An 18066-nucleotide genomic window follows, 5' to 3' on the forward strand; every position below is an offset into this window, starting at 1 on the left:
AGGTCAACAGCACCACTCCATGCTACATCCTACAGACTGGGTGATGGTACGCAAGAACCATCTTGAGCTTGGAGATGTCAGTGGATAAAGGTCCACTTTACTATCCTAATCTTCAGACAGAAGAGAATATGGATGCATCTGCTAGGTTCCTTCAGACCTAGAACAGGGAAACAACCTCCCTTATTATTTGCTATAATGTAGCATGAGCAAAAGCTGCTTCTTCAATCCTATGTAATCTCTTGCATGACTCCTAGAGAAACACCCACTTCTTTTGGGGGAAATCTTTCTTATGAGTGACACCCTGAAAAAGAGTGGGGAAAAAGATATAAAAAATGAAACTGGTCACATAGCTACAGCCATACCATGATTTACAAAAGAGGACGAGGCTGTCTCCAAAGATTTATTCACTAAACTCTGTATGTGCTCCTAATCACACAGGTGTATAATATGTGTGGGCTGTATTATTAGGGAAGAAGACAACTGTTATCCTCCAATATCTCACTAAACTTCTTGGTGTGATACCCAGGTTGCTAAGAAAGTAAAATCTATTGATCTGAGAACTGCATTCACTGCAATTCAATGACAAAATGCAAAACCCTAGAAAGCACCAGTTGGGCCTTCTGACATTTCAGAACAGGCAGTCTTGTCCTGTATTACAGCTATAAACTCTCAAGTGAAAACATTCAGGGTTTGTCTGAACCTCTGATGTGTAACATTCCATGGTAGCACCTTGCCACCATGGTAGGCATAGCCATAGTGTCTGGGATGTCCAGTGCCATCTGCAAGACCACCTTGGCCAATCTCCTCTTTAATAATCTCTAGACACATATCTCTGTTAAAAATGTGGTAAATTACATGCTTCCACCTTTCAGTAGTTCTTCAGTCACATTTGGTTTTGATTGTTCCTTATAATTTTATGCCCTACAGGATCTCCTTCAGGAAATTCTTGACTCTCATATAAAGAAATCATATGTTGCCAGAAGCAATGACTATAGACATACTCAGTCCCACAGGAGAAACTGGAATTCCTTCTCCACTCATTTTGCACTGGGTGTTACTCAACTGATGCTGGCAAAGAGCTCTGGCATGGTCAAAGGGCCTATTTATTACTATAGTAACTTTGGTTGGACCATCTGACATCCTGTAAGCTATACTTGATATCTTGATCTCCAGAGTCTCTGAAACTCTTAAGAACAACTTCTAAGTGCTTAACAGTACCTTAATATATCCCGGGTTGCATGATACTACTCCACCAGGTGACAAGGATATAACAGGTCCTTTGGTAGTGAGCATTAGTACTGCTTTGTCGCTAGCTCTTACTCTTTACAGTCTTTCTCCATACCAATAGGGAAAGTCCAGATTGCTCAGCAGTGCACAGTCTCATGACATACAGATTACGGTTGGTTTGCTGGATACTGGTCAACTTTGGGCTATTCCTGACAAGGTTTGAGGCAGGACCTTGGCAATCACCTTAGAAATACAGGACCTGCCTCCAATACCAATTACGACCAAGACAGCCTTGGTGCTGCTGCCTCAGCACATGAGTAACATCAGCTCTGACTGTTTTCTGCCTGCTATCTTTTCCACACTAGTCTTTGCTTTCAGATTTGTTATAGGAGACCCTGAATGAAGCCACCTCATTTGAGAGCAGAAGGCTGGAGCTTGTCTCCAACAGGGCCTTCGAAGACTGTTCCAGCAGATGGAGCTTTTACCTCATGGCTTGCAATTTACACATTCTTGTGGAGAATGACAATCGGGCATCTGCTCCTTTACAAGTTTCCCACACACAGAAGAGATGCCTGATGTGTCCATCCCATATAACGATTAACCCTGGAAAATATAGAGCACTTAAAGATGGCAGGGCTTTGAATCCCAGAGAGGTGAGAAGGAGTCAGTTCAGACAGACAGAAGCAATTTATACCAAATGGTCTACGAGTGAACAGAGACGAGGATTTTTCTCAGAAATTAGTTTAGCTTGAGTGGGTTAGCCATGTTCCACTACCTAGTTCTCTGTCATAAGGCCTGGAGGGAAATGAAAGAAGGTCACAGCACCTTTACCTCATCCCATTAAAGGGAGACTCAAAGCTCCTACAACTCCTCTCATTTCATATACATGGAATATGTAGGCCCAACAGGATCCACAGTGACATCTGAAGACTTCAGTCTCTAAAGCCAAGAGCAGAGGAATAAGAAAAAAATACGACTGTTGTATGAAAAAGAGAGATTCATGCATCACTGCATTGTTCTTACACCCAACAAAATTCTTGGGACACATTTGACGAGGGCTAGGAAGGTGTGAGGAGTGTGTCTCTAGTATCAGGTGGCAAATTCCAGCAAGGAAATCAAACCAAAAGGAGGGAGATTTAGAGCCCTCCCAGGAGATTGCTCAGAGAACAGATCCTCAAAAGATGTTGATACTTCACTTAGCTGAAGACAAGTATTAGGATGCAAATGTGAAAGTAGAGCTTTACCTTCCAAATGGGTGCCTTGAAGGTTGATCAGTTATCCACCTCAAACTTCCCACCTCAAACACACAGCGCAACTGGTTTCTCCCTTGCCGATTTGCTTTCTTTTTCTCCAGTTGCAGAGCCCAACCCCCAGCCTCCCATAGCTTTGCCTCAGAGAGACTGCTTTGCCTCCCGGTGCCAGCATGCAAAAGCTGGCCTGGCCAGTCATAACCAGGAGGCTCTTTCCCCGCCAGCTGTCATCTGTCATCTCTCTCACTCCACCTCCCCTTCCTGCAATCAGCCTCCTCCATCTACCACGTATGGGTTGGGGTCAAGAGGAACAAGGATTGGTGTCAAAGTCAGAGCACTACCTGCTTCCATCCTACTCCCAACAGAGTGATGAGCCAGGGTAAAGCCTGGATGGGACAATTAGGCAGGAGGAAAGCAGTGAAAAGCAGTAGAGCCATAAACAGCTACAAAAATCAACTCATCATACTTCTGGTCTGAGGAAGAAACAGCTAGGGTGTTGGTGTTCAGGTGTGGTTTGGTTTACAAAAGACTGCCAGAAATATTTAAGGAAAAGACCCATACAGTCACAGGTCTGGGCGCCACTCTCCAACTATCTATAATAGCTCTAGCAATACATCTCAGCCTGGATTCACCACTCTCTTTTCTGTGAGTATCTTGGGATCCACTTTGACAGCACTACCAACAAATGTCACTCCTGATCTTGGTATTGCCTGTTAGTTTAGTTCTGTTTCCTTCTGGCCTAGTTTTGCTGATGAGTTTTATTACAGACCTGAAGGAATTCCAATGATGCGCTTCTTCACAGCACCAATTAAATTATGTTGTGCACTGCAAATAAAATAATCCATAAGTAATGCTTACAGCTTCTAATAATTTAAACAGCATCTATAATAAATGCCAGGTCAAAACTGCCAGCTACCCCTGAACAGAGGAGTCCTACTCACACTTCTGTATGCTATGCAGTAAAACAGAGTATCTGTTGGAGGACAGTATAGTTAAATGCAGTATGTCATGGTTACAAAGAAAATAAGAAATCACTTTTGGGCAAAAGAGTCTCTACTCAAGTCTTCTCATTATGTTATCCTTTCCAAAATAAGCACAAGATCATCATGTCCCATCTAATACCATCTTCATTCCATGCAGAACTTTCTGCTCACTTGGGTGCCTTTTGTTTGCCAGGCAACTTTGTTTTCAAGGGTTACACTAGAAATGGGATTTACTGGAACCATTTTCAGTATGTAAAGAAGAGACTTTTGGCCAACAAACACAGAAGAAAGAACTCTTCTAAAATGTTCTTTTTACGCTGCTCAAAGAGACTAAAGATAAAAAGCTCAGGTCTTTTCAGGAATTCATTTTTCCATTGGATCTTCTCTCAAAATAGCCAAGCAAAACAAAAAAGTCCAATCAAAAACTCTTCTGTCTCCATCGCATGTGAACAACCTTCTACAAAGCCAGATCTACCTCTCAGCTGGAAGCCCAGCACATAAAAGTCCTGCCTCCAGTGCTTTGTTGGAGTCACTCCACTCTGGAGCAAAGTTACCAGTAAAAGTCACTGTCCATATTGACAAGGAACGCTAGGTAGGAAGGGAAGGTTACATGAGAGCATCACCTCGGCAAGTTTGCAGAAATGCAGACAAAAGGGGAAATTAAGTCCCCATTACATTTTCTCCTGTCACTTTCCATCCAAGGGGATGTTCAGTAAAGCATTCAAAGACTTGGGATTAGTGTTTCATTTTGGTATTTTTGGTGAAATCACAAACTTCTCTCTACTGGAAACATTTAAAGGAACCAGATCTGCTCTTCCCTGTTTTGAAAAGTCACATTGAAGAGCATGCAAACCATAGATGAGTAGAAAGAGCTAAAACTTTTATTGCAACAAATGTATTTTTCCTCATTACCGACTGTAAACCAACACTAAACAGAGGAATCCATAAAGCATAGCTCAAACAGTGCAGATCACTGCACCACACAAGATGTAGGGAACAAGCTGGTTCAAGATGGTTCCAGCTGACAAAGTTGTGCGACAATAGCCACAAAGGGCAGAACTTCTTGGATATGGACAATCCATTCCACGGGAAAGAATAAAGAGAGATCTTTCTTTGCATTCCAATCAGGTGAATTTTTACAAGAATCCCTAAAATCCAAAGCCTCATATTTAGGCATCACATTCAGTGTAAACCACAGTATTTTGCAGCTTTTCTAGCACACTCGGATAAAACTAGATAAACTACTACATTGTTTAATACTTAGGATTTAGCGTTCTGGATTCCAATCCCACCTCAGGCAGCTTCTGACTCGATACCCCTCAATAATTCACATTCTGCTTGCCTCTCAGTTTTGCCATCAGTAAAATAGAGATAACATGCATTTCACAGTGTGGTAGAGGGATGTGAAGGCTGACTGATTTATCAGTAGTTGTGAGATGCTTAGGAACACTCTGATGAAATGTGCCACATGTATGCACAATTTATTATTAACCTGACAGCATTTTAGCTCTTTTATTTTCCTGCCTTGAACACAATTCAAGTGCAGGATGCCTGAAGCACATTTGAATGGATGACATGTGGCATTTTGATTGTAGCAGGTACTACCATTTAATTCTGAAATTCACAACTTTAACATCACAGTAAAGCAGGATTTTTGCAATTAATTTTCCTTCTTCAGTTTTAAATAAAAGAACATTTGAATGGCTTTGGTTTCAGTTCAGTATCAGATCATTAAAATTATTAAAGGCAAACACAAGCAAGGAAAGAATCTTAAACAGAAATGTGCTCTTTGGGACAAATCTTTAGAGGTGAAAAAGGATGGAAATAAACACAATACAAAGGAAAAATACAATACAAAGGTAAAATTACTATTTAGAAGCCCAAACCAGCCACAAGGCTCCGAGGTGCGTGAACCACTTTTCAAAATGGGGCTTAAAAGTAGTATTTTTTTAAACTGACAAGATCAACAAATCTAAATAGATTTGGGTTTAGTTCTTAGTTGAGCACATCTTTCACCAGTATGAATGAAGGCTTTGCCTGACTAAAGAACATTTGGTGTGCAAGGTTAATTTTAAGCTGAATACTATTTATGTGACCAGATGTTCAAGAAAACATTTTATAATGATCCATACGTTTGATGTATTTTCCACAGAACAGCTCATTCATGACACTGTATCTGCAAGTTGAGACAGTTTGTGTGCCCACACCGCAGCACAGTCAGCCAGCAGTTCACTAGGAGGAAACAACTGGGCTAGCGTAAGGCTAGAAGCTAAAACAGATTAAACCTACATTTTGTTTCACTGCCAGACCTGAAAAGTGGCTTAAATTGTTTTAGTCAGCTTTCCAGCAACAACACTTTGTCAATTAACCAAGAGGAAACTTAAGCAATTTCAGCTCTGGAAGAAAATCAGTGGAAACTGTTACAAATGCCCCAAAATGGTGGGATATAGATTCATAGATTTTTAAGGCCAGAGGGAGCATTAAATAGACCTACAACAGAGCAGTGACCTCCGCTGTAAGTGGTAGCAGGGCTATAATTAAACACCATTGACAAATGAGGTCTGAAATCACAGCCAATTGTTCTCCAGAGATAGAGGATCTGTTACTTAGTACTTTGGTTTAGCTATCTTTTGCCTCAGGCAAACTGGGAGTCACCACACTGGCCGTGGCAATGACAGGGAAAACATCCCAGAGCTCAAGTGGCTGTCATGCCATACTAATGCAGTTCCCAAGTGATTTTCATAGGCAGAGCCTCGCTCATCCAGCCCAAATCTCAGCTTTGACTGGGAGCATTTCAAAGTACATTTCTTGCACAGGGAGGTATTTGTTATGTTCCTCTTTGGGAATGCCCACTACCCAGTCCTCAGGTCCAGCTACACTACAAACTACTTAGGTTCAATCCAACACACTGAAAAGCTAAAGACCAAACTGCTGACAATCCCAACCTCTCAAATCAGCAGCTCTGATTCTTTAATATATGCAGCCTTGCTGCATTCACTCTCACTGTCCAGAGACTGCACTGTTCAATGATACTGGCAGATCTGAGAAGTCAAATGGGGAATAACCCATCTAAGTACTGTCCACCCAAGATCATTGCTTGGACCCTTCCGTTAGTGGAGCCTGTGACAAACAGCAGCACCTACAGGATCTGTCACTTCCAATGAACTTAAATGATAACAGTGTTTCACACCACTCTTCCCTCCTGGGAGGTTTCAAAGGGCATCGATCTGACTCATCACCCTACCTGTACTCCAGGCTCTGCTCATTGTCTGCAAGCTGGAAATCTGTTCTCTCTGGTCAAGTCTAACCCATGCTTAGGCCTCCTTTTGCCTCCACTTCTTGGCCTAACAGTTCCCACAGCTGTGGCAAAGTGGGGTTGAGTCCATGGGTTTTCATTAGAGCTTTTTAGTCAGTGTGGGAGCATACACCCCTTCCTTAAAACACTTCAACATTTTTATGATATATTGCAGCTCAGCAGCAGCAGGTCTGTATCAGGGACAATAACATCAGTAAGTTATAAAATAAGCTAGAAATATACCCGCTACTGATATAGATTACATTTTAAACAAAGTCAGAACCCAGAAAGTCTACAAAATAAAAATACATTGCTTTTTCCGCAGACTGTCATCAAAATCAGTATTTTTTTACTAAATATTTTGATTTGAACAAAACCACGATTTCTCACAAGGAAAACATTTCCAAGCTGTCTTACTCTGATATGTCTTAGCTGGTCAAAATGTTGCTTTTCACACATCTTTCATTTGAACATGCCACAAGATAGGGCAGTCAAAAAACAGACTGACTTGCAGATATATTTACATGTAAGATGTGAAGCAGAGATAAAGTGTATAGGTCTCTCATCTATTCAAAACCAACAGGCTTGGGAATTTGTTGTAGAAGTGTTCATTGCTGCAGTTGACACACAGCTGAGCATTTCAGCTTAACTAATGAAGGAAAATAGAAAATTTAGGAGGAGACAGCTAAGCCAGTAACCTAAACTACAATTTGATCATATGAGCCCTAATGTTTTTTTTATTTTCAATGAAGAAAAAAAATCAGGTCTCCAACAGCAGAGCGCCCACTAGAGGAGCTCTGAAGAAAAGAGGATTTTGCCATTTTCTGTGGCATCCAATGCTTTCTCAGAGGGTCTTCTACCCAATAATAAACCTACAGCCACATCACTACCATCATATGACTATCTTCCAAACTGCCATGATCACACAGCTACCAGCACCTGAGCTGGAAAATTTAAGCTAGTTATGCCTGTATGAGTTGCACCTCATATTAATATAAACCTATATATCTATAAATATACCTCTAGCTCTGGTTATCCTGAGAGATGTAACACCACTACTGCTTCACAATGGCAACATATCCAATTCACATTTTTTTTTATGTTCATTGATCTCCTGTTATGTTCCTTAAAAGTTGAAGCTACGTGAATAACAAGGACCTACAACAGATCTCAAATTATACCAGAGGTCTGGCAGGCATCATGCAGGGTGGTCCCTTTGCGCAGTCCCCTGCCTCCTACCACACTGAGTCCCAGGGCAGCTCTCACAGGAGCACAGAGGAAAGGGCAGAAGACAGAAGAAAAAGCACAGAAATTCTGGCTACTTCCCCAGATCTTTCTTTTAAGTGGTCCTAGACAAGCAGTTTAATCTCCTTTTCTCTTCACAAGCCTCACCTTTTTCTTTTTTCCCTTCTTTTTTTAACAGCAATTTATTAAGGAATGATTCCATACGCTTCTTCCCCATTTAAAAAAAATTCTTTGGGGAATATAAGCAATATATTTTTGGCCACATACAGAAAGGAGTTTAAAGAATTTAGCTCCAAATGCCACTGAGCTATGAAATTCGCAGAACACAACACAAACCACTCTCATCTCTGCTAGCCATCTCTGCTGCAGCTGTGGTTTCTGACCAGCCTCAGTGGACAAACCAGCCTTTAGCTCCAAGGATTTCTCCTATATTACCTTGAGGAGAAAGGTACTGAGAGGCATTCTGGCCCTGAAAGCCAAGCTGGCAGGATGGAAGCATCAAGAAAGACCAGAAAAATCACACACATGCCTGTGGAGGCACACCAGAGGTCTGGAAAACTCACACAGGGTCATTTTTCTCATGTACTAATGCAAGAAATGGAGAAGAAATGAAAATCCACCCAAGAGACTACACAGCCTGAGAAACGCTTCCGAATAAATACAGCAGCCAAGCTAACTCTGGGGCCTGCCAGCAGCATTAGAGATCGAAGCCTGATTTTAACCTACAGCTCAAATGTCTACATCTACCAATGAATTGCTTCCTCCCTTCTGATAAAGGTCTGTCTCTAATACTCAGAGCCAAAGCCAGCCCATTACATTCACTCAGGTTACTTTACTGGTCAAATTCCATGGAGGAAGATCACACCTCAGAGCAAAATCCTGAGAGCCAAGTACCCGTCTCCCTTGTCGGCCTACTTTGCAAACTGCAGACCAGCTACAAATACACCTGGTGTATCTAATAAGCAGTTAAGAGTTGCGCTGACAAGAGTTAACAGGAAAAGAAAGATTTTTACCTACCCTTTCAGTGCCTTAGAACCACAAAACACTTACCAGCTTTGGACTAATGAAACACTCAAAAGCAACCCAATGGGCTTGCTTCTCCGTCATCCTGCTTTTTGTGCAATGATTCGTACAGGAACAGAGGAAGTGCAAACTCTGGTAGCCATTTATACCCTCTTTGCTTTTCCTGATAGCTCAAGGTCGAGGTGAGTCTCGAGCATGGAGGGTGAAAGGGGCTGGCTGGAACCAGCAGCCACAGCAGGGAGAGTGCTGATGCAGACAGGTAGGCAGAGGTGGGTCACCGCACAAGGAAAAGCATCAGATCAGCATCTGAGGTTCATGACAGAGGGCATTTGGGGGAAGTCAGTGGATCACACAGGACAGAGACAAAAAAAAGGATTCAAAAGCTCTCTTTCTCCCATTGCTCATATCAACACCCTGCAGTGCAGTATCTGCTCCGTGTCACCCAACAGGGAAGAGGCTACACTGCTGCTTGGGCTCTGTCTTCACCAGCACAACTGCAGCCTGGCCTGGGAAGGCTCCGAGTACTCACAGTGTGAAGGCTCTGAGTACTCATAGTGTGACGCTTCACAAAGTGGCAGGGAACTGGGAGATTTCAGTTGAAAAGGAAGATGAGGAATGCTCCTCAAAGACAAGCACCTAACAAGGAAAGACACCTTAATTTCTAACTGCAAGCCTAGCTGGAAAACTGACAGACAAATCAGGTCATCCTACTGGGTGCTCATGAATTATCATCATTTACCTGTCCTGCTAAGATATTTACATGTCCCTATCACTCTCATATAGAAGCATATAGGATTCATAATACCTAGAGTACAGGAAGCCCCACTGGCTACATATTTCAGATATGGGAGCTGAGACACAGAGGGTAACCAGTTACATATCCCCTGCAAAGAAAGGTCAATTGATTCAATCTTGAGTCCTTTAGTCTGCCAGCAAATCACCCTGGGACACAGGAAGGCCTGTGGCAGAAGTGGAAATTAGTCTGTTAGGCACTAGTGGGTTTAGGACCAGACCATCCAAGTTCTGCTGCCCAAGTCCGCTTTCTACATCTCCTCTCAGGACAAGGAGGTAAGCAAGTGTACATGCAGGCAGGGCCTGGACAGCTGAAATAGCATGACTGGCAATGCTGTTGGCAACACAGAATGTGGATCCAGTGTACCCTGGTCCCAGCCGCATTTCAGAGCAAACACATTCAAATACAAACCTGTTCTGCTTCGAGTAGTCTGTTCCACAGTCTTCCCTACATCCCCACATCTACCTCTTTCAGCCCTTGGGCTGTTTTGCACCCAGCTGTCGGTTCCTGGACCTGTTCACAGATGAAGGAAGGGCAAACGCTTTGCTCCGCAGGGTAGGTTTACAATGGCAGTGAGCCTGTCTGCAATGAAGGATTGCGGGAGAGACACACACATACACCCAAAAGTCACATTGCTGTCTCTGGACAGCAACAACGTGGCAGTTGCCTTGCTTTCTACAGGGAGAGAAAGAAGTTTTGCTATCCGTCAAGTTCAAAGTGGGTCAGCAAAGGAACAAGAGGTAAAGTGAAATCAGAAGTTGGCCCAGGACAGGTGGCCACTCTACCATTTCATCACATGGATTACCACCTTCTCCCGCGTCCGGGAGCATGCGGTGCTGAGGTCGACATGCAGAGGCTCATCTTCTCTTCGCAGTGCCAGAGTTTGCCGGACTGATGTGCTCCTCCTCTGCTCCTCTCCCTGTAGCTTTGTCACGCCATTTCCAGCATCCTCAAGGTAGCTGGGAGACTTATCTCCCTCCATTTTCCACCAAAACTTAACAAAAATTACCCTGTGGCAAATGACCTGGACACCTGAATCCTGGAATAAGGATGAAAGCAAGGCCACAGCATGTGCTGTCTTGCTTGGGGCTATATTTACTGCTGATTGACCTCCATGACAGACTGCCTAGCTCAGCAGAAGCCTGGACAGTAATAATAGATTGACTCCCCCCTGCCTTTTTTTAGGGCAAAAGCAAAGAAAAATAAACCTTCTGAAACCAAATTATCTCCTGATCGTAAGTTGGAAAGAGAATTTATGGCTCTGCTCACTTTCATTATTATTATTAGTTTCTTTTCTTTAAATTGTTATTTAGTAATGCCAAAAAAATCCAGTTTAGATCCTAGCTGTGCGTGCTTTGGGACAGAGCAGGAGCCAGCAGGCTGGTCTATGGGCTGATAGAGGAAGCTGGTATCCAGACTCCAGCTAGATTTAGTTCTCCAGAAGCTCACTCAGCCCATTCAACTCTGCTCTTTGGAGTAGCCAAGAACTGCTGTCTTATACTATGAGGCAGGTAAAACCAAGACAGAACAGCTGCTGTAAACAGCTGATGTGAGCTATGGCTTACTCTTTTATAAAGTAACATTTTCATCCTGTCTTTTTCCCCTGAGTCCCACCCCCTTCCCAACTGCAAATAGTTCTCACTCTTCACCAGTTCCACCTCACACCAAATGGTCATCTTGTTTGTACTCAGCCACAATTTGCTTCATTTCAGCAAAGATGTCCAAGCTTTGCCTAACTGAGGGCTATAACTTGTCTGTTGCCTAAGGGCTGCAGCAGATCTGCAATCAAGCAGACAAGGATTGTAGCCTCATGGTCATCTATAATACAGAAGAGTGAAACAAGAAGAATATAGCTGTCAGCACGTATTGCAGCTAGACTGTTTGAATCAATGGCACACTCCATACAGGGGCCTGGAATCTCCCTGTGGTTTCCCTGAATTAAAAGTAGGGGAGAATACAAAAACCCAGCTCAGTCTTGGAGCTGCAGGTAGTCCACACTTAGGGCAGACGGGTCCTAGGCCATTTCTGTGAAGTGGTGTATGGAATCTAAATGGAAATTCTGCAGCTCCTGCTCCATTTTATTATGTATTATTAAGAATAACAATGGGTGCTTAAACTGCACTCTGGAGTTTCAAAACTCTTTATAAACATTAATTAATATCTTAACACATCATCTTTCCCTGGTGCCCATCATCTGGCAATGCATCAAAAAATTATAACCAGACTGGAAAAAAAATCACTATTTTCAATAGAACCAAAGGAAATTAAACCAGGAAAAATGAGCAAGAGGAATGGGTAGGGAAAAACAAATTGCTGTAGAAGTAAGTCACAAGCAGAGTTCTTACCAGCTTTCACCCAATGGCCAGAGCTGGGGCATAAGAAGCGGCATAAAACAGCAGATTTGCCTCTTGCAATACTTACTCCACAGCCCTCGGAGACCATCAGTTCTAGAGTTCTGTACTGGTAAGTGAAGATCGGGGCCCTCCAAAGCGTGTCCCAGAACCGCCTGCTGTCCTCCAGAACAGCACAGGACCAAGGGAGGGTCTGCAGCTGTTTATTGCTGGTGAATTCGACAACAACCAATTTATATTCGTCTATCAAGGAATATGCAAGTGGAAGCAAATATTATGGTCATGTTCATTTGTTTCTGATTACAAAATTTATGTAAATGCATATGCAAATTAAGTGTACCCATCAGGCTCATGGCAAAGTGCCAAATTAGCCCTTAGTGTTACAAAGTTTGGGGTGGCTGGCAGGCAGATACAGTGATTGCAAGTGAGGCTAGGCAGTCCTTTCAGATGCAGCCAAAACCGGGCTGCTCCGAAGGGGCAGGTGGAGAATAAATCCTGCAGTAACTTGTCGCTTTAAACAAAGCTGAGGGGCTATAGAAAAATCTGTTCCCACTGCAGTTAAAAGTGTGATAATTACAGAGCAACGGGCCCCTCTGTCATTCAGCAGGCAGCATCCCCAGGAAATCTTGCTCTGTAATCAAGGGAAGAGGTGCAATCAGGCCCCTATTCAGGCTTCGTTTAGAAACAGCCCCTGCAGGCAATACAAAGGCTTCAGCATGGTGCTTTGTGAAGCTGGTGATCACATCAACGTCTTGGTTCTGCAGCTACAAGCAGAGTTGATGTCATTTCTAAGCACATCTTCTGTTCACCTACCCTCACAAAGTCCAGAAGGGGCCTAGGGAGAGGCGTGAGGTCTTGGGCCAAAATACTCTTGTACATACAATGCTGCACTCACACTGTCCACATTAGCGAACTCGCTCTCTACATTGCAATGTCAGAGAGAGAATTTCTTGCAGACTAAGGAAGATGGTGTGATGTCTTCAGCTTGAAAGAGCAGATATGAACATGCTCATCTAGCTGCTACTGCAGCGCTGTTTGTAAAATTTGCGTGGGGAAGGTTTGGGGTATTTTTTCCAGTGATACGAACATATCTGTGCCGCTCAAATTCTACAGGAACCTCATTCTCTTGGCAGCAGCCTGATCCCACAGAGACTGATGAGGTTTATTAGAGGGGAAGGTGTGTCTGACTTCAGCTTTCTTGTCTAATGCCACCATTGCCCAGAAACATACAAATTAATTAATACTCAAATCAGCCATCCTCTGTACCCTACAGAGCTGTCAGGTTTGATGAACCAGTTTACCCCAACTGCAACAAAAATAGTACCGCATTTTATTCAAAACAGCCTTCCACAGTGTGCACACATTGGTGCCCTCGCTGTACATGCTCAGACACAGAAATCGTACTTCTCATGGACCAGCAATGATCAGCTCAGCTACCCTTCTGGGCGTGTAGCTACCATGAGATACAAAATCCCGGAAATCCTGAGTGCATGGTAAGTGCCAAAAATCCTTCTGCACATTGGGTCTGATTCTGGACAGAATTTACAGTTTTGTCTCAGTATGGAATGGTTGTTCTCTGCTGAGGTTCACCATAACTGGAACTGCACTTTGCGTTACAGTAACCCCTAATACTGTAAATGGAGCTTCATTGCGTCACAACACAGGCTCAGCAGGTTCCACTCTCTATTTATTTCTTATTTCTCTGGCCACAGAATAAATGAGTTTGCTGTGGTTTTACTATCTGCAGACATAGGCATCAGTCAATAGCCAAGTAATGGCCTGGACACTGTCAAGAGAACTCATTATTAAAAAGGTACACATTACATTTAGCTGTTCAAACAGAAGTTGGTATTGATTGGATCCCATCAGTTCCCAGTAAAAGAGCCAAAATGAAAATACGCACACAGACTACAGACTAGTAAATACTGTAATGGAGTTAAGGATCCCCCCCCAAAAGGGAGTTGTTGATAGCCAGTTGAAAAATCATGTCTTTTTCAAAAATGAGACGGTGAATAAAATAACCATGTTACTTCTGCAAATATCCAGAGGAGGGAGAAGGAAACAAAAAAAAAAAAAGGGGGGGGGGGGGGAAACAGTTCCAACAACAAGCATTACAATCTCTTGGGAAAAAAGCAAACAAAGAAAATACAAGTTGGTTAATGGCCAATCAAGCCACAGGCAGGAAGAGCCTGAATCCAGTCCTGCTGTTCCTACCACATCCTACTGTTCATCAGTGGAGGTCCTGCCACACTGGAGGTTCTGCCACACTTACAGAATCTAAAGAAAGCATCTTTGGAGTTTGCTGTTTTTCAAAGTCAGATAAAAAGGCAGCTATACTTAACTTGGTTCCTGTTTGTTTCCTTGACACTTTTCTTTGTCTGCTTGTTTCCACTTACTAATCAGTTTTTCTTCTGTTTTTCCCCTTCTTCTCACAATCTGCACAGACACTGTAACATTTTTGGGTGACAGCATTTAACACACAGAAATCACCACTGCTGCAGCATAAAGGAGGCAGAAAACAAGGCTGATTATAAAATTGTGACATAAACCAAATATATAACATGAAGTAATACAAGAGAAAACTGAAGAACCAGACAAGATAATGCATTTGGGGAAATCTCTACATTTGTTCCACTGGAAAAGTTCTCTGCACAGCATCTTATATGTGACTGAACAGACCACAGCTAACAGTGAGTTAAAAATATTTATTAAAAAAGGTACATCGTGACAAACGTCTTTGCTCACCCTTAATAGAAGGTTGGGCTGGAAACTGATGAATCACTATAGGAAACAAACAGCAATGGTGACGCATGGCTTCAAAAGGTAACAATAGCACTGCTTGATCTGTGATGCCTACAACAGAAATATCCCTGGCTTCATTAGAAGATATATTTGATATTGCTCCAGCCACCCAGGAAATGGAGAGATTCCACCACCCAAGCCCTGGTTAGAGCTCTCACGATTGCCCCACAGGTACCTGGAAGCCTCACACACTTACAGTAGTTTCTCAAGAAGTTCACTGAATACCATACGCTGTTGATGCCTCAAGCAGCAACCTGTGGAGTCTGGATGCCTTAGATTAGAAGCCCAGCAGTAGAAAGAGGCTTATATCTTTATGTTTAAGAGTCCGCACGCCTGGGTGGTCTTGCAGTCTTCCATCACCCACAACTGGCATTTAGACATGAGGTGTATTTGTTCTGTAAGTGTATGAAGATCAGGCCCAGCAGCCCATCTATTGAAGTGCTTGGTCACAACCAGCAGTCTCTCCAGCTCCACATAATTCGTGGGTCAATCACAGAAAATAGTTCTGGCTCGTTATTGGTTTGGATCTGATCGGTGCAGAGCAAATAGCCAGGAAGAATTCTGGTGTTCAGCACCTTGCAGGCTCACACCTCCTATCTATTGGTCATGTACTGTTACTGTAATATTTGGATATAAAGCCAAATTTTCTGTTATCATTAACAGCACCTTAAAATGAATGCACATATGGATGTCATGTTTCTTTTCCAAACCTTCCCTTCCTATAAAAACATTTGCTTTTCCATCTATACTGTAAACGTAGAGCTGTATTTACGTAGTATTTCTGTAGGGCTTTTTGCTTACATATCAACAGTACAGGGATTTTATTTTCAGCACTTACCCCACTCTACATACTAAATTCCAGTTAATCTATTTTCATTGCCAACATAAGTAAACAAATGCCAGTTGTGATAAGATATTCTTGCAAGTATTTTCATTTTGACAAAGTTTCAGCTTTGTTTTGGTTTGTTTCTGGTTTTTTGGGGGTTTTTTGTTTTTGTTTTTTTTTCTTTGAGATTGGGCACTTCTTGCCCAGGTTTTGTCTTTGGCTTAAGCTCAAACTGTTGTGTTTAAACCCAAATGCCATAAAAAAAAAAGCTGTGATGAGATTCTCAGATTCACACTGGGTTTTCCAGTCAATATACAGAGTTAATTACCATCACACTGCTAAAGACCACAGGAGGGGGTGGGGGGGGAAGGAGACATACTTCATCATGTGTTTTGCATGACTTAAAACTTCTGGACTCAAAATTTAAAAGACAGTATGAAACAATGTAGAAACATTCAAATCCCTCTTCCCTTTGCAATAAAACAATCAAGGTGCCATTCAGCAATTAGTATGCAAGCAATTGAGGAGTGAGCAATTGAGCATGGGGTTTCCACAGACTAATCACAGCTGACATCAAAGATGTCCTAACTTTTGCAACATCCTCTCAATCAGTTATGTTAGCCATACGTACATGGCTCCCATTCACCAACACTCCACTCAGTTTTCAGGGACACAGGATAGTGGAATTCACCCAGATAGCTAAGATAACTTCTTACCACTGCTTTTACCAACTTCTGTATTTCTAATTTATGTTCTCCACCCTTATTACCAAGTTGCTGATGAAAATCTGTCCATGCTACAAATGCAGCATCCTTTCAGAAAGCACTTTTTGCAATGGCTCATGCTCTCCATCTACTCCCATTTCATTACTTCCAGCTAGAAAAAGAACCGTGGAACTTTAATTCCTCTGATAGCCACCAGCAGGGATAAGAGCTCAGTTGTAGCCCTGCTAAGTGACAAATTAGCTCTTCGGATTATGTAAAGATCAATGGGAAGCATGGAAGTATTCTCTTACCTTCAGAACACAGCTTGCCAGCATATCCAGTGGCTGAGCAGTCACAGTGTGGCTCACCATCCAGAAGGAAGCAAGTGCCACCATTTTCACAGGGGTTTTCTGCGCAAAGCCCTTCCATTTCCAGTCGGACCCCTTGACTGCCCAGGAGCTGTGGCTCAGAGTTGCCGTATTTCAGATCCAGGATAAATCCTTGAAATGGAGGCTCACCCAGAACACCATCAAGGGTCAAGGCAGCAGGACGGATGTCCAGTGGGACTCCACCAACAAAAAGGTCACTGACGATATTCATATACTGGCGTTGTGGACGCACCTCGCCTGGCTTGGCTTCGCCATCCAGCACTAGCACTGTCCGAAGGTGATTGCGGCTGACCATCAGGAAGTGCCAGTTGCTGTCGTTGACCTGCTTGTCTGTGATAACTGTAGTCTCCGCACAGTCCACACTAAACTGGAGCTGGATGCGCCCATCAACAAGGGACAGACAGAGGAAGTCACAGACACCACCATCATCAAAGTAGAGGAGCAGCCCAGCAGAGACATTGGTCTTGAACTGGAAGCTGAGTTCACTCCTAGTGCTGGCATCCCAGCGGAGGTAGCGGGCCCACTGGTTGGGGATGCCCATGAACTCCAGACCCAAACAGAGACCCAGCAAGGAGCCCAGCAGCAAACTCACCTTCAAGGTGAAGTAGACGGAGTGCAGAGTGAAGCCCATTGTTTCAAGAATCTGCTCTTCCCTAGGAGAAAAACAAAAGCCACGCTACTGGGAGGAGAACCCCAGCAGTCAACACCAAATGTTAAATCCAACAGGAAGAGGAGGAGAGCACAGACAGTGACAGAGAGAAGGGGAGAGTAAGTGGAAAGTGAGATCGCTAGTGCATGTGACCAAGAGGAAATGTCTCCTCCCCAAGGAAAGACCTCAATTATTGTTTAGGATCCAGAGGCTTTTATCTCAGAAGTACAGCATATATGAATTGAATTTTCCAGCCGGCGTACTTTTGTGAAGGGCAAAATAACCCACAGTGATTTGTTTTGGTAGAACACAAAGGTGACACTGGTTGTTCCAGGGAGGAAGGAACAGCAGAGCTAAAGCCCAAGCCCCAGATTCTGGTTTCCTAGAAGTGAAGACAATATCGACGGAGGTGGCAGTGAGATGGACGAGAAGGTAAATTCATAAAGCACGTGATCCTCAAGAGGGCAAAAATAAAGCCAATCTTCATGATGCACTGGTGGCTACCCGGCCCATAATTCACTGCTTGGCA

At 43.1% G+C, this 18066-nt stretch overlaps 1 protein-coding gene across 4 annotated transcripts in view; it reads right to left on the reverse strand.

The window, feature by feature from the left end:
- Window positions 1–17519, reverse strand: part of NRXN3 (neurexin 3) — a 982535-nt gene extending 965016 nt beyond the window's left edge. For all 4 annotated transcript variants that reach the window (XM_035901997.1, XM_035901996.1, XM_035901998.1 and 1 more), the window contains exon 1: window positions 16811–17519. In XM_035901997.1, coding sequence (XP_035757890.1) covers window positions 16811–17519 — 709 coding nt within the window. The remainder of the gene's footprint in view (window positions 1–16810) is intronic.
- Between the last annotated feature and the right edge of the window lie 547 nt (window positions 17520–18066).

This window comes from Egretta garzetta, unplaced genomic scaffold, assembly GCF_000687185.1.
Source record: "Egretta garzetta isolate BGI_Z169 unplaced genomic scaffold, ASM68718v1 scaffold79, whole genome shotgun sequence".
NCBI classification, from domain to species: Eukaryota; Metazoa; Chordata; class Aves; order Pelecaniformes; family Ardeidae; genus Egretta; species Egretta garzetta.